The sequence below is a fragment of the Ammodytes marinus genome, assembly GCF_949987685.1.
Source record: "Ammodytes marinus genome assembly, chromosome: 19".
NCBI lineage: Eukaryota > Metazoa > Chordata > Actinopteri > Uranoscopiformes > Ammodytidae > Ammodytes > Ammodytes marinus.
Genome location: NC_137223.1, coordinates 25,259,791 through 25,280,780, shown reverse-complemented (window position 1 = coordinate 25,280,780; position 20,990 = coordinate 25,259,791). Strand labels below are relative to the sequence as shown.

The 20,990-nt window shown below is 38.3% G+C and overlaps 1 protein-coding gene across 1 annotated transcript; it reads right to left on the bottom strand.

The window, feature by feature from the left end:
- Nucleotides 1-14,764: 14,764 nt before the first annotated feature.
- On the bottom strand, nt 14,765-19,642 carry LOC307265734 (uncharacterized protein; the record flags this gene model as incomplete). The annotated part of the gene is made up of 8 exons (XM_080047529.1): nt 14,765-15,746; nt 16,003-16,155; nt 16,273-16,548; nt 16,884-17,219; nt 17,399-17,551; nt 17,669-17,866; nt 18,331-18,663; nt 19,582-19,642. 8 exons carry the CDS (start codon nt 19,640-19,642, stop codon nt 15,736-15,738), a joined length of 1,521 nt encoding a protein of 506 aa, XP_079903655.1. The 3' UTR covers nt 14,765-15,735.
- Nucleotides 19,643-20,990: the final 1,348 nt, after the last annotated feature.

Sequence of the window (20,990 nt, the reverse complement as noted above, 5' to 3'; positions counted from 1 at the left end):
AGTACACACACACACACACACACATGCCCAAACACACCGATTGAATGCCCAAATCCTATTAAAGGGGCGCTTCACTAAAACAATGCAATGTGTATATTTCTAAAGGGTCATTGTTTTGTTTTCTAAATCGATACAGACTAAAAGGTTTATCTCTTAATGCCTTTGTTAACAGTGTAGTTATGACGACTGTTGCTTGGATACCTCCTGCTGTCATGTATGTTGTTGTGTTTTTTACTCTATGAGGTCACAGGATTACCCAGCAAAACAATGCAACAGTTTAAAGGAATTTTTTTTGGAACAATTCTGAAAAAAAAAAATGTTTTGAATTTAAAACAATAGCAGTTTGTCTGTCTACAGCGCCGGAAAAAAATTAAGAGACCACTCACAATGTTCAGTGTCTCTCGTTTTACTATTTATAGGCATATGTTTGAGTAGAATGAACATTTTGGTTTTATAATAGTATATAAAGTACTGACAACATTTCTACCAAATTCCCAATACATTTTTTGTTATTAAGAGCATTTTCAATTCAATAAGTTATGTAGAGATGAAGATTTGGGAATAATCCAGACTGGTCTCTTAATTTTTTCCAGAGCTGTATATTGGGTTAAGTAGTCACTAGTTATAGTTATGACGACTGTTGCTTGGATACCCACTTTGCGTCCTGCTGTCATGTTGTTGTTGTTTTAATCTATGAGGTCACTGGATTACTGAGCAAAACAATGCAACAGTTTGAAGGAATTTTTTTGGAACAATTCTGAAAAAAAAATGTTTTTTTCGAATTTAAAACAATAGCAGTTTGTCTGTCTACTGAGCCCTGTTTTTTTGACGTTGGGACAAACGGTTTTGAAAATAACTAATCGGAGTGAATTGTGTGTCAAAGCAGCCCATTCCCCAACTCTCTCATTAATCACCATAGCAACTACTGCCCCCCCCCCCCCCCACACACACACACACAAAATTAACCTGTCACTGTAAAAGTCATTGTAAAGTTTAACAAAACACAAAGCATGAGTGGTTATGAAGCACTGTTTTATTAGCAGATTATATAATTCTCTGTTATCATACTCACAGAGACGCACAAAAGGCTGAACGCTCATTCAACCCCACACCATTAAAACATAAATGACTCTTAAAAAAACAGGTTTAAACCAGTGCAATACATGAAACGCAATTTTTTTTCTTTTATACGTACCAACAAAACTGATGCGGGGCAAGTTCATACCTATAAAAAAGCTAAAAGTGAATTCTTAAAATCAACTCTTAATTATTAAAATGGAAAATAATTGAGACATAATCTTACTAATGTTACAAAGAACAATATGTACAAAAATAAGATTCATAAATGTATAAAAGTAGTAACTTAATAGAAAAAAATTGTTGCATAAAAATAAAAATATAAAAACAGAATGAAATTATTATACTAAAGTTTACAAGAAGCACACAATTATAAAACCACATTTTACAATTTGTATCGCACAGAAAACAACATCCTGGTGGTAGGATGGCCTAGAGGAAAGAGGTTCCTCTCAGTAACCATGAGGTCTCTGGTTCCTCCTCCCAGTAACCATGAGGTATCTGGTTCCTCCCAGTAACCATGAGGTCTCTGGTTCCTCCCAGTAACCATGAGGTCTCTGGTTCCTCCCAGTAACCATGAGGTCTCTGGTTGGATCCCCGGCACCGGACAGGAGGGTGTTAGTTGTAAAACTAGTGGTGGCTGCTATTAAATCTATGGTGCCCACCATCTCTACCATGTATCCTTGAGCAAGACACTTAACCTCAAACTGCTCCAGAGGCGCTACAGTTTGGCTGTTAGTCTGTACGTACCTCCTCTCCTCAAAAACTTCCCTAAATTAATATCAAAAAGTTTTTATTTATATTTTACCAAGTAGGGGAGAACGGGATAATGTGAGACACTTTTTACATTTGCTGTCCTCTCAGCGAGCTAAAATGATTTATCAGTCAAATTTACACATTTCCCATTAGTTCAGGATGTTTCCTAGAAAAGGCCATTAGCAGAATTTATTCATGACAAAGGGCAGTGAAAATATGATTGTTTTAAAAAAAGTTGTCTTGTGTCTCAGTTTACCCCAGCTGTGGGGTAAACTGAGACAGACCAGATAAATCAAGGGGGTAAACTGATCCACTTACTTTTTCCACTCTGAAACTACCATAACAACAAATGTTGTAACAGTTGCAATCCTGACAGCTAGCTTAAAACCAAATATTCCAAAACTAATGTCGGACGAGTAACAGAATCATGGGGTTTGGTCAATTAAGAACATTTTTTTCTAAACACTTGAAAGTAACTCTGATGAAATACACCATATAATTCCTATTCAATCATTAACATTCAAATGACAAATAGAACCAGTTAGATTAAAACACAGTCTGGGGGTCAGAACACAGGACCCTTAGAGCCAGCTAGGGTCTGGGGGTCAAAGCAAAGAACAATCAGAACCAGCTAGAACAGCCTGGGACTCAGAACACAGGACTAGACCCAGCTGTCATTTTCCATCTTTTGAGTCTTTGATTAATATTTTTCTGCATTTCTTTTATTGGGATCATTCATTGAATAACGACATATTACTTAGAGTCTATTGGTGTTAAAGGTCACTCTCCTGTCCCCCACATACATACGTGCCAAACCATGCCCTTGCTGACACCCCTTCAACCATCAACCCCCACCTCCAGCCCACATTGTCTTTTGTCTTATTCAAACTAGTCTCCTTGCTACCTCAAATATAATGGATTCATTAAAAGAGGGCACAGACACTGTCTCACTTTAGTTAAGTTAAGTTAAGTTATCTTTATTTGTCAGTTGTACACGAGGCACATTGAAATTCGTCTTTTCGCATATCCCCTCTCAAGTTACCACACTCCGGAGGGGGTCAGAGCGCAGGGTCAGCCACAGTACAGCGCCCCTGGAGCAGTTTTGTGTCTTGCTCAAGGACACAATGGTAGAGATGGTGGGCACCGTAGACACAATACCAGCCTCTGCTAGGTTTACAACTAACACCCTCCTGTCCGGTGCCGGGGATCGAACCAGCGACCTCATGGTTACTGGTCGGCCACCTTACCTCTAGGCCATCCTACCACCCAGCCCACAGCATTTGTCTCACTTTACCCCACTGCCACAATTTGAGAAAAAAACAACCTCTCTCAGCAAATCAGGCTAATCTTCAGTTATCATCATCACATGTTTCATGTGTTGGTAGTTCGTCAACATGTATGATATAAGTTTTTCTACCTGAATCAATTTGCTTTGGCACAACAATCAATTAAGTTGACAACAAGAAAATTTACTTTTACATGCAAAAAAGAATTTTTTGTGAAAAAAACATGCTTACAACATTACCATGAGGTCCTCTCTTTCATGACCAAGGGGAAATGAGAGGGGCTTGAAAACATATATCTCACATGACCAAAAATGTGTTCCATTTCCTAGATACAGGGGGTGTCTCACATTACCCGATGGCTCACATTCCCCCGTTCTCCCCTATATTATTTTATTACAATAATTACCAAAATACAAGCTATATTACGCGCTGCTTTCCTAATTTACTATATGAAAGATTAACGTTAATTATCTACACTATAAAGGGTTAACTCGCAAGATGTGTGTATGTTGACCTTTTTTAATCAAATTAAAATTCAACTTAATTGAACTAAGTTAAATCTAGTTTATTTAACGTTATTTGGTAGCATTTAGTTTTGGGTGACTTTCCATCTCAACTAAATCCGATGATGTACACTTGTGTATTTACTTTCTTTTCATGTTGATGTGGAAGTTGTTGATCAGTGGCGTCAGTCAGAGTCTGAAGGAGGTCCAACGTTTTCATAGTCCATGTTAACTTCCTCTCCATCTCTATCATAATGCACCTGTGGAAAGCAAAAAACAACAAACCGGAGATCCTGAGATTTAATGCGACAAAAATGTCCATTTTGTGCCTCTAAGATTCACAGTTCACATGAACAATACAGTCTTTTACTCCAATTCTTAAATGTTCAAGTGTTAACTTTGTTTTTAAAACTCACAGCATTGTCATCCATCTGTGATTTCTTCACTGAAAAGACACAAAAAATTTAACATGTTCCAACAGTCTAAATCTAGATTTATCAAATATTTTTGTCTATAAATAAAATATTATCTGTAGAAGTTCTCACCTGTAGTTCTCTCCCATATGTTGACCGCCACGACAATAATGATGAGTGTTGCCAAACCCACAGACACTAGAATAAACCTCAGCAAACCTGAAAATGAAGATAAAAATATTAAAACTGTTAAAAAATTAGGAACAGAACTTGTTTTAGATGTTATAAAGTGACAGATGTAAAACGTTAAGTTTGCCTGTTTCGATAAAAACGCCTAAGGCTGTTAAGTTTGTCTGTTATGTGCTACTGTAGAAACATGGCAGTGCAACATGGCGGCCCCAGCGTCCCGCTCTTATGTAGATATAAAAGGTTTGTTCTAAGGTCATACATAAACAACAGATTGTACAATCATTATAAGACACATGGCATCTCCTACCACCACCTTATATGCAGACGACTCACAGATATACCTGTCCCTAAAGAGCACCAAAGGAAGCTCCCTGAAACTGCTGCTGGATTGTCTTTAGGATGTCAAAGTCTGCATGGCCCTTAACTTTCTCAATTTTAAAGGTCACATATTATGCTAAATGCACTTTTTAAATGTGTTCTAACATATCCATGGGTCCACGGTGTGCCTAGAGACTGCCAAAATATTTTAAAAAATAACAATCTCTCCTTTTCTCACTCTCTCCCTTTCTGAAACCCCCACCCCTCCCCCCCAATATACTTCAGTCAGAATTCTCCTCGTTTCTGACCTCACAAACTGGAAAGCCAGAAGCTTCCACTGTGCAGCCCACACCCCTATTTCTTATTGGTCCACGGCCCCGACAGACAGAGGGCGAGGCGTATCTGGCTTCGCTTCCGGACAGGGGGCGGGGGGAGCTCAAAGATTGTATATTTACGAGGGGAGCTGCAGCTCTTTTTAAAAAATAGGCCATTGTGAGATTAGCTGAACATCAGCATAGTACAATAAATTATCTGAAAGTTTTTTTCAGCAAACAATTAAAGAAAAACGTATTAGGGACCACTAAGACCATATAATATGGTGTATAATAGAACGTATTAGGGACCACTAAGACCATATACTATGGTGTATAATAGTACCGAAAAGTGTATAATATGGGAGCTTTAATGAAAGGAAAACCGAGGTCATACTGTTTGGACCAAAGGCCGCATGTGATATCTCTTCAATGGACCTCTGCTCCCTGCAGCCTTATGTTGCACCTGTGGTGGCCCCCACACTGCTTGTTTTTAAATCACGTCTAAAGACCCATTTTTACTCATTGGCCTTTTAACCCAGGATGAGATTAGTTGCTATGTTTCTAATTGTGTATACTGTTTCTCTCTGTGTATATCATTACCTGTGTTGTTGTGGCTATGTTGTTTTTAAATGTGCTCATGAAGTTAGATTGGATTGGAAAACATAATGATGACGATTATATTCCATTTCTATCAAGTCGATACGATCAGTTTTACACACTGTGCCTTTAATTGTTTCATCTCTAGAAAGCCAATCATCATGTGAAGCGTTACCTGGTCCAGAGGGATGTGGCTGGGCAGGAGGGGCACCAGGAATCTCTGTTGAATACAAAATTAAATAAATAAATAAACAGAAGAAATGTTGATAGAATTCCTCATGTTGACCATCTGAAGAGAAAAATGTCGACAAATAAAACCAAACGTACCTGGTTTCCCACATGAGGGCCCGGGGCAAACGCCAAACAGCACCACTTGTCCAATCCTTTTATCTGTCACTTTACACTTCAGTAACTCAGAATAGTTTGACTTCTGATTCAGACCAGAAGCTGTAAATGTCGCTGTGGCTTTACAGGAAGGTGATGACATATCCACGTCGTTCAGGTCACCTTCATACAGCCACTCCACTGTGTGATCACACCATCGATAAGCATACACATAAGCCCACACCCAGCAGGTCAAGGTGACTTTATCATTCACCTGATCATCAGTTACTGGTGAAGATGGAGACATTGAGAGAGAGAGAGACAGAAAGAGTAAAATATACTTATCAATTCAATTCAATTCAAAAAGGGCTTTATTAGCATGAAAGTTTAAAAAAACAATATTGCCAAAGCAAAGCATCAAAATACAATAAGTCCAAATATTCAGACAATACACATATGAACCATGTATACACAATGAACATTATATTAGTTATGTACAGTGTGTGTGTGTGTGTGTGTGTGTGTGTGTGTGTGTGTGTGTGTGTATCACCGTAATCATATTTATTGTTATCTTTCAGTATAGTTGACAGTTTGAGCTGAAAACATCATGATGTAAATACTCACTGCTAACAACAGACAGATCAACCGAAGCATCTGGACCTTGTTGTTCTCCTGATTTGATCTGTCTGCAGGTGTAACGACCACGATCCCCAAGTGAGACCTTCTTTATGACCAGAGAACAGTTTTCTGTCAAACTCAGTCTGTCGGCTTTATCCGTGGGAATCTCATCATTAATCTGCCCATTAGTAACCAGCTCTTCTGAGTCTAACCAACCATCAACACGGTAAGACCATGTAGTGCTGACACAGTTGAGCTGATTTTCTATCACATTGTCACAAGGCAAAGTGACTTCCTCTCCATATCTGACAGGGAACCAGAGGGGATTCTGCCCGGTGACTGCTGTCGAAGATGAGAGACAAATGTTACAAATAAAAAATGTATTTAATGATTGTAGTTTTGTGTAAGGATTAAAACAACAAACATTACTGTTTTACTTTAACCTTTGACCCGTGATTTAACACAGCCCAAAATAATCCAAGAACAATTATTCTCATTCAATATTAGTTTTTCATAACTAACTTCATAATATAATATTGCAATCATGTCCATGCACATATCGTTTTAAATTGAATTTATATCGTCCCATGGACGTTTCATCTTGGAATATACCACTTGTTTTAATTTTTTTAAATAATTCAGTTCAGTTTTTTAAGCCCAAAATAGCAGAAGGAGGAGTCCAGAGTCACAGATGATTCTTGTTTGAGCCAAAATTTAATCCACAGAGCTTTCAACAATTTAAGAGATTCATGAAACAGCCACTATTTTCTGTCAGTTCATATTTTATCCGTAACACCACAGATGTCACTGTTTAGTTTAAGGACCTTCAGAATTCACTCTAAAGGTAAACATGTGTTTTTTGTGTTTAAAAAAGCTTTTACTGAGGATTTCATAAACTATTGTTCCAATAAAAAAACGTAAAGGCATTTTTTGCATAAAACTTGAAAACAGGTGAAATTTGACAATATTGACACAACAGAAGGGTTAATTAATCTTCAATACTTAAAAACTATTACATTTGTTTTCTAATGTGTGTTGTGTATATTCTTACCTGTGAAGTGAAGCAGCAGTATCACAAATAAAGACGTTTTAATCCGTCCAAATTGAGCCATCTCGATGTCTTGTTCTCTCGCTCGCAAGTGTGTGAACTTGTGCGTCTTTAAGATTAATGTACTGCATTAAGTTCCCTTTTCTGAAGGGCCACCTCCCTATATTATTTATAAGTTGTACGTGTGAATTTTTTTTCTTCAAACTTTAAAAGTGCTGAAACAAAGGGTCATTACCAACATGTTGTTTTCACACGTTTGAAGCAGTTGCTTCCTCTTTGCGGTGTTGTTTCTGAGAAATGAAGGGGTAGTTTTTGGGTGAATATATTAAGGTTCAGCAGCAGAGATCTGGAGGTGTTAACTGTGTGTGTGTGTGTGTGTGTGTGTGTGTGTGTGTGTGTGTGTGTGTGTGTGTGTGTGTGTGTGTGTGTGTGTGTGTGTGTGTGTGTGTGTGTGTGTGTGTGTGTGTGTGTGTGTGTGTGTGTGTGTGTGTCTGTGTGCGTGTGTGTGTGTGTGCATGCGTGTGTGCGTGTGCGTATGCGTAACCGGCATAACAGTGGAGCTGGGTGTCATAGCAACATGGGACTACAGGTATAACAGTGGACAGTTTTTTTCAGGTCCCCTCTTGGACATGATTTAAACTATGTTATGGATATCAATTATAAATAATCCCAGAGGAGCCAATTATAACAGAAAAAACTATAACAGTGGTGGTTAAATTAATCTTTAAAATGTAACATTAAGAACACATTTCTTTAAAGATTAGATAAAGAAAATGTTGTTGCTAATACTTCAGTCGCTGATGTAAGTGCATGAAGCAAGTTACTTCTTATTTCAAGGTAAAACCTGTGTTTGCAGTTAGTGGCCATGATTATGTTAAAGAGCACCTATTATACTTTTTCAACTTTTATGACCTATAAACGATGTTATAATCAGTGGCGTCTTTGCATTAGGGGCCGGTGGGAGGGCGCTGCCGTGCAGGGCAGGATTATGAACTTAAGTTTTTCTGTGTCAAAAATGTCATACGCCGTGGGTCTAACCTGCTCGGGAGGTGGTTAGACCCACCCTGAGTTTGTTTTCACTTTACGCTGCAGCTCCGACTGAAGAAAGACTGTCACTGCCACAACGCGACCCTGTACAGTTTAAAGCAAAATCACTCCATAGAAATGAAGATTTAAGAAAAATCCAGACTTGTCTTTTAATTTTTTCTACAGCTGTGTATTGGGTTAAGTAATGGATACCTCTTCCCCTCCTGCTGTCATGTTGTTGTTGTTTTAATCTATGAGGTCACTGGATTACTGAGCAAAACAATGCAACAGTTTAAAGGAATTTTTCTGGAACAATTATGAAAAAAATCAACAATAGCGAAACGCATCTGTTTGAGTTATAACAATTTAAAACAATAGCAGTTTGTCTATATGGGGTTAAATAGTCATAGTAGTAGCCTAGTTTAAGGACATAGGCCTATTTTATCTTATAAATTATAGCCTACATAATAAAGTGGGTAAACAGATATTCCTAACTCCTTTCATATGCATATTAGCATTCAGTTTAACCCCCAAAGAACATAGTTACGGGGATTTAGTGAATTTGGGTTGCCAGGGCCTTTAAACCTGTAGTGTGTAGAATTTTGGGTTTTATTTCCTAGCAGATTTTGTAGAAAGTAATTATAATATCCATAAGTACATTTAATTTAGTGCATAATAGCTGAAAAAAATGTTTTGAATTTTTTTTTTTCCCTTAGAAAGGGTCTCATAATATATGTCCATATTTCGGCATATTTTGGACCAAGGCCTAGTGCCGCCATCTTGAAAGTGTCATCAGGTGCATTGTTTAAAATGTAGAATTGTTCTTGTCCTTGAAGGCCACTGTAGCTTCTGTTATTATTCGAAAGGGTTGGGGTTACCCAGGGAGCGTTGCATTCTAGAACTTTGTAGAACTTTCTTGATGATGTCATATTACACACTGCACCTTTAAGGACATAGGCCTTTTTTATCTTATAAGTTATAGCCTCCATAATAAAGTTGGTAAACAGATAATCCTAACTCCTTTCATATAGCCTAGCCTACCCATTAGCATTCAGTTTAACCCCCAAATCACATAGTTACAAGGATTTAGTGAATTTGGGTTGCCAGGGCCTTTAAAAAACTAAAATATAAAAATTAAAAATGTCTGCATGTCTTTCATCGAGAATTTGAACCTAACTGAAACTATGAGCTGCTGTATGCCGTTGTCATGGACCGTTGTCATGGACGCTGTAACCTGATAACAATAAGTTCTTCTCACGGGGCAATACACAGCGAGTTTGTGTGTGTGTGTGTGTGTGTGTGTGTGTGTGTGTGTGTGTGTGCGTGTGTGTGTGTGTTGTCAAGTAATCTGAATCCCTAACTGCTCCTCATCACCTCTGGGAGAGAGCCATAATAATGCTTTCTTACCAGTAGGCCTCTTTGAAAGGCCCGGGACAAGGCTCTGAATATACCAAGCAACTTAAAGGTACTATATAATCATGCTATGTAAACACAGAGAATATAACCATATGTAACCGCATGCAAGCTAAAGCTATGAAGTAACAATATAATGAATTATGTTGTTACTATGAAATGGTTGATTGATGTATTAATGAATAATATTATTTAGAAGTACTATGATGTGTCCTTATGTTAGAAGTGTAGTCAGACAAGTACTGTCAAGTGTTTAAGTGACAGAGTGAGACACAGGAAGCTGGCAGCATCCTGTATAAGCAGGTGTCAAGATAAGAATCTAAGTAGAAAGTTATTATTGTAACCAAATATTGCATCTGATCTCAGCAAAAGCAGGCGGGGAAAGAGAGAGGGGGGTGAATCAAGACCGGACGGCTGGGAGGTGTGGAAGGCCGAGCCTGACTAGGCTCCCCTCTCCTCCCCTCCCCTCCCCTACCCTCTCCTCTCCTCTCCTCTCCTCTCCTCTCCTCTCCTCTCCTCTCCTCTCCTCCCCTCCCCTCTCCTCTCCTCTCCTCTCCTCTCCTCTCCTCTCCTCTCCTCTCCCCTCCCCTCCCCTCCCCTCTCCTCTCCTCTCCTCTCCTCTCCTCTCCTCTCCTCGCCTCTCAGGAGAACTTTCTGAGACTTTGGACAAAGTTCGGGAGGATCTCCGTGCAGTTCCCAGACAGCAGTGAAGGAGAAGTTGCTAGGTACCAAGTGACTCTCCCCCTTTCTCTCCACAACCCAACTGGACACCAATACTCCCCGCTTCAGCTTTGAGCATACAAGGTGAGAGATTAGACGATAGAGTAGGGACCATTGTGAGAGTAGCCAGTCAATATAGGTAATCATTTTTGAATCTGATTTAAGCTGTATGCCTGCCTTTAATAGCAATAAAGCATTTAATCTTCTTTTAACACGTTGTGGACCTTGGATCATTATCTTTTCTAAGGTTGTAATGTACTAGGTGAAGTGTGTTCTTTCATCTACAAAAGGTTCTTATAGGTTACTTCTAGCCCTTTAAACTATACCCTTATGGCCTGCTGTCCTGGCCATTAAAACCCTATCCTAGAAACCATACCAAGAGCCTGGATCATTTAGAGGAGAGCTGCCGTTAACTGATGCGACTGGTGTGGTAGTAAGACCCTAGGGCTATTCGGTCCTACTGCTGGGCCAGTGTAAGCAGGGTAGACATCAGGACGAAGGCAGTTAGAAAGCTAGGCGTGTCTCCTCGCCACCAGCTTAATTATTCCTAGTTTATCCTTGAACGAGTAAGACTCTCAGGTGATAGGAATCGGACCCTTTAAACGGAGAGCTGGTACCAGAACCTCCTGTACAGGGGTAACAAGAACTCTGGGATCTAACAGTGTGTGTGTGTGTGTGTGTGTGTGTGTGTGTGTGTGTGTGTGTGTGTGTGTGTGTGTGTGTGTGTGTGTGTGTGTGTGTGTGTGAACGCGGTAATGCAACGTTTTTGTCCCCGGAGTCGCAACACCAACTCAACACTGATTTAATCTGCTCATTATGACACGGAAAAATACTCACAAAAACACGTCAGCTGCGATGGTAGTTATAGAGCCTGTGTGTGTGTGTGTGTGTGTGTGTGTGTGTGTGTGTGTGTGTGTGTGTGTGTGTGTGTGTGTGTGTGTGTGTGTGTAGCCTACTGTAGGCCAGGCCTATGTAGCCACTGCTGCCTCTTAAATAGCCTAAGAAAAGGCAAAAGTCAAAGTCAAATTTATTTCTATAGCATATTTAAAAACAACATCAGTTGACCAAAGTGCTGTACGAGATACAATACAATAATAAGATATATAAGATATAAGATACATGAGAAAAAAAAGTTAGGAGTGTCAAAGTCTGAACTTGTTTTAAAGGCCAATGCAAAAATAGCAAAAATAGCAAGTCTACAGCAACGTTTTAAACTGGTCAACTTTACAGGGATCCAGGCTCTGTATTAGTTTTATTGGATCTCAGTGCTGCGTTCGACACAGTTGACCACAGCAAACTGGGTTGGACTTTCTGGAACTGTGCTAAACTGGTTTGAATCATACTTAAAGGAAAGAGACTACTATGTGTCAATAGGCAATTTCACATCCGAGCGAACAAATATTACATGCGGGGTCCCCCAAGGTTCCATTCTTGGGCCTCTTCTGTTTAACATATACATGCTACCGCTAGCTCAGATTATGAACAAAAACAAATTATGCTACCATAATTATGCAGACGACACACAAATTTACATAACCATATCACCAGGAGACTATGGTCCGATTCAAGCACTAAGTAAATGCATTGAACAAATCAATGACTGGATGTGCCAAAACTTTCTTCAATTAAACAGCGACAAAACTGAAGTAATTGTCTTTGGTGCCAGGGATGAACAATCAAAAGTCAGCGCACAGCTTAAATCTGTTATGTTAGAAAGCACACACCAAGCTAGAAATCTTGGAGTAGTGATAGATTCCGACTTGAATTTCAAAAAACACATTAAATCAATTACTAAGTCAGCCTACTACCACCTTAAAAATATATCGAGAATTAAAGGGCTAATATCTCAGCAGGACTTAGAAAAACTTGTCCATGCATTTATTTTTAGTAGACTTGACTACTGTAATAGTGTCTTTGCAGGCCTTCCTAAAAAATCAATCAGACAGCTTCAGCTAATTCAGAACGCTGCTGCTCGAGTCCTCACTAGGACCAAAAAAGTAGATCACATTACCCCAGTTCTTAGGTCTTTACACTGGCTTCCTGTCACTCAAAGAATTGATTTTAAAATATCGATGATGGTCTACAAAGCCTTAAATGGTTTAGGGCCAAAATACATTACTGATCTGCTGATACGATATGAGCCGCCCAGAGCCCTTAGGTCGTCTGGGACAGGTCTTTTAAAAGTCCCCAGAGCTAGGACTAAACAGGGAGAGGCGGCATTCAGCGTTTATGCGCCCAATGTCTGGAACGGACTGCCAGAGAGTCTGAGGTCCGCTGAGACTCTCAGCTCTTTTAAATCGGGTCTCAAAACGTTCTTGTTTCCCTTTTAACCTGTAATTTTTTATTTATTTTTTTTTTTTTGGTAAAATGTTTTAATTCTTTTATTTAAATGTTGTATTTTTATCCATGTTTTAAATTTGTTCCTTTTTTTTTTTGTATTTGTATTCTTTATTTGATTTTAACCCTGTGAAGCACCTTGAGTGGCCCTGTGCCTGAAATGTGCTCTATAAATAAAATTGCCTTGCCTTGCCTTGCCTTGCCTCCATTCAATCCCACACACAGTCATACCGGTGTATGAAAACTGGTTTGAAAAGGAACACAGTAAAATTTTAAAAATAGTCAACTCAATAGCCTACTCACATTTTTACTCACTAGATTCCCTAATTTTGCCATAATCTGTAGGCATATAGGCTTATACACTTGATTTAATTGAATTAAATACAATTGAACTGTGTCTTGGCTCATGTAGGCCAAACAAAATAAATTTGCTCAGTTTGAGTGTGTAACAAACCGCTTTTTGAAGGTGACTTTGTGAGTGAAACAGTGAGTGATGTCATGCCTCCGTGACCGGATCTATTTGCTAATCAACAGCGCCACCTAGGGGTTAAAACACAGAGGTTCTTCACCACATAGTAAAGCCTAGGAAGGACCATAGATAGTATAATAAAGGGAAGGACTGCCTCACGCTCGTGCAGAATGGTGAGTTTCAACTTCATTCAAACTTTCTGATTTCTAAATTAACTTTTCTAACATTTAAACTCAACTGAAAACATGTTAGATTGACACTTGTGTAAGGTTTGTCTACCTGCATACCTGTTTTATTTAGTGTGTGTGTGTGTGTGTGTGTGTGTGTGTGTGTGTGTGTGTGTGTGTGTGTGTGTGTGTGTGTGTGTGTGTGTGTGTGTGTGTGTGTGTGGTGTGTGTGTGTGTGTGTGTGTGTGTGCACTAACCAACTGGAATAACAGTGGACCTGGGTGTCGTAGCAACATGGGACTACAGATCCAACAGCAGACTTTCTTGGACATGCTTCAAATTATGTTATGATTATCAATTATGGATAATACCCAAGGATCCAAGTCCCCCCTTGGCAACTTCTTCTTCTTTAAAAAAAATAGCAAATTTAACGTAATATTATACCATAAGGCCCTAAATGGTAATCTTCTATTGGGTTATTGTATTTTCTAAATGACCAGAAATATAAGTCCACACTTGGTCGCTGTAGGCTGACAGTCCACTGTTTGCATTGTTTGTATGTATGTGTGTGTGCGTGTACTAGCGTGAGCTTTTTCAGCAGTCACACACATTTTCAGCAGGAAATGCATTTTATTTTTATTTTTTTATTTCACCATTTATTCTATTTTCCTTTGTTTATTATTTTTTTAAGATTTATATTTATGAACATTTATTTTCAATCAGATTTTTGTAAAAGCGTATTTGTGCTCTCTAGACTCAAACCATAACGAGTGAGCTCAGAGTTCTACCAAAAAATATTTGGCAGACTTCAAACCACATCTTCATCAGAATCTCCTGGTTCTTAGGGTCTGGGCATTTTGACTTCGGGACAAACGGTTTTGGGAGTTAGAAGCAACAGTTTGAGAGGAACCTTTCCATGAAAATAACTCATCGGAGTGAATTGTGTGTAAAAGCAGCCCATTCCCCAACTCTCTCATTTATCACTATAGCAACTACTGCCCCCCCCCCGCAAAAAAACACACACACATACAAAATTAACCTGTCACTGTAAAAGTCATTGTAAAGTTTTACAAAACACAATGCATGAGTGGTTATGAAGCACTGTTTTATTAGCAGATTATATAATTCTCTGTTATACTCACAGAGACGCACAAAAGGCTGAACGCTCATTCAACCCCACACCATGAAAACATTATTGACTCCCAAAAAAACAGGTTTACACCAGTGCAATACATGAAACGCAATTTTCTTTCTTTTATACGTACCAAAAAAACTGATGGGGGGCAAGTTCATACCTATAAAAAAGCTAAAAGTGAATTCTTAAAATCAACTCTTAATTATTAAAATGGAAAATAATAATGGATTCATTAAAAGAGGGCACAGACACTGTCTCACTTTAGCCCACAGCATTTGTCTCACTTTACCCCACTGCCACAATTTGAGAAAAAACTACCTCTCTCAGCAAATCAGGCTAATCTTCAGTTATCATCATCACATGGTTTCATATGTTGGTAGTTCGTCAACATGTATGATATAAGTTTTTCTACCTGAATCAATTTGCTTTGGCACAACAATCAATTAAGTTGACAACAAGAAAATTTACTTTTACATGCAAAAAAGACATTTTTGTGAAAAAAACATGCTTACAACATCACCATGAGGTCCTCTCTTTCATGACCAAGGGGAAATGAGAGGGGCTTGAAAACATATATCTCACATGACCAAAAATGTGTTCCATTGCCTAGATACAGGGGGTGTCTCACATTACCCGATGGCTCACATTCCCCCGTTCTCCCCTATATTATTTTATTACAATAATTACCAAAATACAAGCTATATTACGCGCTGAATACCAGTAAGCTTTCCTAAATTACTAAATGAAAGATTAACGTTAATTATCTACACTATAAAGGGTTAACTCGCAAGATGTGTGTATGTTGACCTTTTTTAATCAAATTAAAATTCAACTTAATTGAACTGTTAAATCTAGTTTATTTAACGTTATTTGGTAGCATTTAGTTTTGGGTGACTTTCCATCTCAACTAAATCTGATGATGTACACTTGTGTATTTACTTTCTTTTCATGTTGATGTGGAAGTTGTTGATCAGTGGCGTCAGTCAGCGTTTTCATAGACCACGGTAACATCCTCTCCATCTCTATCATGATGCACCTGTGGAAAGCAAAAAACAACAAACCGGAGATCCTGAGATTTAATGCGACAAAAATTTCCATTTTGTGCCTCTAAGATTCACAGTTCACATTAACAGGAGGGGCACCAGGAGTCTCTAAGTATTTAATTATTGTAGTTTTACTTGAGGATTAAAACTACAAAAAATACAAAAAAAAAAAGATCAGTTCTACACACTGTGCCTTTAATTGTTTCATCTCTAGAATGTCAGAAAGACAATCATCATGTGAAGCGTTACCTGGTCCAGAGGGATGTTGCTGGGCAGGAGGGGTACCAGGAGTCTCTGTCTCTGGGTTTCTGGTTCTTGTTGGATCCTCTGTAGACGTGTTTGCTTCTGGAGTCTGATCCACTGTAGAGGAAGCTGTGGTTCTGCCTGTTGGTCTGCTCACTTCTGATTGAGTTCAATATGAAATAAGAAAACAGAACAAATGGTGATAGAATTCCTCATGTTGACCATCTGAAGAGACTAAATGAGAAAGAAAAATGTCGACAAATAAAACAAACGTACCTGGTTTCACACATGAGGACCCGGGGCAGGCGCCAAACAGCAGCACTTGTCCACTCCATTCATCTGTCACTTTACACTTCAGTAACTCAGAATAGTTTAACTTCTGATTCAGACTAGAAGCTGTAAATGTCACGGTGGCTTTACAGGAAGATGATGACATATCCACGTCGTTCACATCACCTTCATACAGCCACTCCACTGTGTGATGATCACACCGTCCATAAGCCATCACAAAGCAGTACCGGATGACTCTATCATTCACCTGATCATCAGATACTGGTCAAGATGGAGACATTGACAGAGACACAAAAAGAGTAAAATGTACTTATCAATTCAATTCAGAAAGGGCTTTATTAGCATGAAAGTTTAAAAAAAAACAATATTGCCAAAGCAAAGCATCAAAATACAATACAATAAGTCCAAATATTCAGACAATACACATACAGTATGAACCAACATTATATTAGTTATGTACAGTGTGTGTGTGTGTGTGTGTGTGTGTGTGTGTGTGTGTGTGTGTGTGTGTGTGTGTATCACCGTAATCATATTTATTGTTATCTTTCAGTATAGTTGACAGTTTGAGCTGAAAACATCATGATGTAAATACTCACTCCAAACAACAGACAGATCAACCGAAGCATCTGGACCTTGTTGTTCCCCTGATTTGATCTGTGTGCAGGTGTAACGACCAAAATACCTAAGTGAGACATCCTTTATGACCAGAGAACAGTTTTCTGTCAAACTCATTCTGTCGGCTTTATCCCTGGAAATCCCATCACTAATCTGCCCATTAGTAACCAGCTCTACTGAGTCATGCCGACCACGACGACGGTAAGACCATGTAGTGCTGACACAGTTGAGCTGATTTTCTATCACATTGTCACAAGGCAAAGTGACTTCCTCTCTTGGTCTGACAGTGAACCAGAGGCGTTTCTGCTCGGTGACTGCTGTCGAAGATGAGAGACAAATGTAACAAATAAAAAATGTATTTAATGATTGTAGTTTTACTTGAGGATTAAAACTACAAAAAATACAAAAAAAGAAAAAAGATCAGTTCTACACACTGTGCCTTTAACTGTTTCATCTATACAATGTCAGAAAAGCCAATCATCATGTGAAGCGTTACCTGGTCCAGAGGGATGTGGCTGGGCAGGAGGGGCACCAGGAGTCTCTGTCTCTGGGTTTCTGGTTCTTGTTGGATCCTCTGTAGATGTGTTTCCTTCTGTAGTCTGATCCGCTGTAGAGGAAGCTGTGGTTCTGCCTGTTGGTCTGCTCACTTCTGATTGAGTTGAATATGAAATAAGAAAACACAACAAATGGTGATAGAATTCCTCATGTTGACCATCTGAAGAGACTCAATGAGAAAGAAAAATGTCGACAAATAAACCAAACGTACCTGGTTTCACACATGAGGACCCGGGGCAGGCGCCAAACAGCAGCACTTGTTCACTCCTTTTATCTGTCACTTTACACTTCAGTAACTCAGAATAGTTTGACTTCTGATTCAGACCAGAAGCTGTAAATGTCGCTGTGGCTCCACAGTAAGGTGATGACATATCTACGTCGTTCACATCACCTTCATACAGCCACTCCACTTTGTGATCACACCATCCATAAGCCCACACACCGCAGGACAAGGAGACTGTATCATTCACCTGATCATCATATGCTGGTGAAGATGGAGACATTGAGAGAGAGAGAGACAGAAAGAGTAAAATGTACTTATCAATTCAATTCAGAAAGGGCTTTATTAGCATGAAAGTTTAAAAAAACAATATTGCCAAAGCAAAGCATCAAAATACAATAAGTGAAAATATTCAGACGATACACATATGAACCATGTATACATAATGAACATTATATTAGTTATATACAGTGTAAGTGTGTGTGTGTGTGTGTGTGTGTGTGTGTGTGTGTGTGTGTGTGTGTGTGTGTGTGTGTGTGTGTGTGTGTGTGTGTGTGTGTGTGTGTGTGTGTGTGTCACCGTAATCATATTAATTGTTATCTTTCAGTATAGTTGACAGTTTGAGCTGAAAACATCATGATGTAAATACTCACTGTAAACAACATACAGATCAACCAAAGCATCTGGACCTTGTTGTTCTCCTGATTTGATCTGTCTGCAGCTGTAACGACCATGATCCCAATCGACATTCTTTATGACCAGAGAACAGTTTTCTGTCAAACTCAGTCTGTCGGCTTTATCCGTGGGAATCCCATCACTAATCTGCCCATTAGTAACCAGCTCTACTGAGTCAGCCCCAGCATAAGTATGGTAAGACCATGTAGTGCTGACACAGTTGAGCTGATTTTCTATCACATTGTCACAAGGCAAAGTGACTTCCTCTCCTTCTCTGACAGTGAACCAGAGGCGTTTCTGCCCGGTGACTTCTGTCGAAGATGAGAGACAAATGTTACAAATAAAAAATGTATTTAATGATTGTAGTTTTGTGTAAGGATTAAAACAACAAACATTACTGTTTTACTTTAACCTTTGACCCGTGATTTAACATATCCCAAAATAATCCAAGAACAATTATTCTCATTCAATATTGTTTTTCATAACTAACTTCATAATATAATATTGCAATCATGTCCATGCACATATCGTTTTAAATTGAATTTGTATTGTCCCATGGACCTTTCATCTTGAAATATACCACTTGTTTTAATTTTTTTAAATAATTCAGTTCAGTTATTCAAGCCCAAAATAGCAGAAGGAGGAGTCCAGAGTCACACAACATATAACTGGTCCCTGTCTTGATTGTTTGTTTGTTCTGTTTTGTTGTTCTGTTTAGTTTTTTCCACAATGTCTTGTTTTTAATGATTTTAGGATGATTTTATGCTCTGTAAGGTGACCTTGGGTGCCTTGAAAGGCGCCTATAAATTTAATGTATTATTATTATTATTATTATTATTATTATTATTATTATTATTATTATTATTATTACATATGATTTTTGTTTGAGCCAAAATTTGATCCACAGAGCTTTCAACAATTCAAGAGATTCATGAAACAGCCACTATTTTCTGTCGGTTCATATTTGAGCCGTAACACCACAGATGTCACTGTTTTGTTTAAGGACCTTCAGAATTCACTCTAAAGGTATAAATGTGTTTTTTTTTAAAAAGCTTTTACTGAGGATTTCATAAACTATTGTTCCAATAAAAAAACATAAAGGCCTTTTTTGCATAAAACTTGAAAACAGGTGAAATTTGACAATATTGACACAACAGAAAGGTGAATTAATCTTCAATACTTAAAAACTATTAAATTTGTTTTCTAATGTGTGTTGTGTATATTCTTACCTGTGAAGTGAAGCAGCAGTATCACAAATAAAGACGTTTTAATCCGTCCGATTTGAGCCATCTCGATGTCTTGTTCTCTCGCTCGCAAGTGTGCCAACTTGTGCGTCTTTAAGATGAGTGTACTGCATTAAGTTCCCTTTTCTGAAGGGCCACTTCCCTATATTATTTATAAGTTGTACATGTGATTTTTTTTTCTTCAAACTTTAAAAGGGCTGAAACGAAGGGTCATTACCAACATGTTGTTTTCACATGTATGATGTCGAGCTAATGATTTTGAGAGCAGTTGGTTCATCTTTGCAGTGTTGTTTTCTGATAAATGAAGGGGCAGTTTTTGGGTGAATATATTAAGGTTCAGCGGCAGAGCTCTGGAGGTGTGAACTGTTTGTTCCTCATTTACTGTAAGTCTCATTTGGTCAACATTAATGCAACAAAGCCCCTGTTAATCCAAATCCACAAACATCCTTCTTACTATGTCATTTGGGGGAGTCAGTTGCATGATAGTAAAGCGAGTTATAGGCACATTTATGCATCCAAATGAAAATAGTGAGGCATCATTTTATGTCTTTACTTTACTCTCTGTTTTTGTCTTGTATCACTTTGTGGTTCCTTGTATTGTGTCAAAATAAAATAAAATCTTTGGAACTGAAAAGAGTGAGGCACATTTATCAATCCAAATTAAAGATTTGAGTTTGATAAACTTTATGGAAGTTTGGTTAAGCTGAGGCGGGACTATAACAGTGGAGCTGGGTGTCATAGCAACATGGGACTACACGTATAACAGTGGACAGTTTTTTTCAGGTCCCCTCTTGGACATGATTTAAATTATGTTATGGAAATCAATTATAAATAATGCCAGAGGAGCCAATTATAACAGAAAAAAACTAAAACAGTAGTGGTTAAATTAATCTTTAAAATGTAACATTAAGAACACATTTCTTTAAAGATTAGATAAAGAAAATGTTGTTGCTAATACTTCAGTCGCTGATGTAAGTGCATGTTGCAAGTTACTTCATGTATTTGCAGTTAGTGGCCATGATTATGTTCATGTTGTTGTTGTTTTAAACTATGAGGTCACTGGATTACTGAGCAAAACAATGCAACAGTTTAAAGGAATTTATCTGGAACAATTATGAAAAAAATCAACAATGGCGAAACGCATCTGTTTGAGTTATAACAATTTAAAACAATAGCAGTTTGTCTATATGGGGTTAAATAGTCATAGTAGTAGCTTAGTTTAAGGACATAGGCCTATTTTATCTTATAAATTATAGCCTACATGATAAAGTGGGTAAACAGATATTCCTAACTCCTTTCATATGCATATTAGCATTCAGTTTAACCCCCAAAGAACATAGTTACGGGGATTTAGTGAATTTGGGTTGCCAGGGCCTTTAAACCTGTAGTGTGTA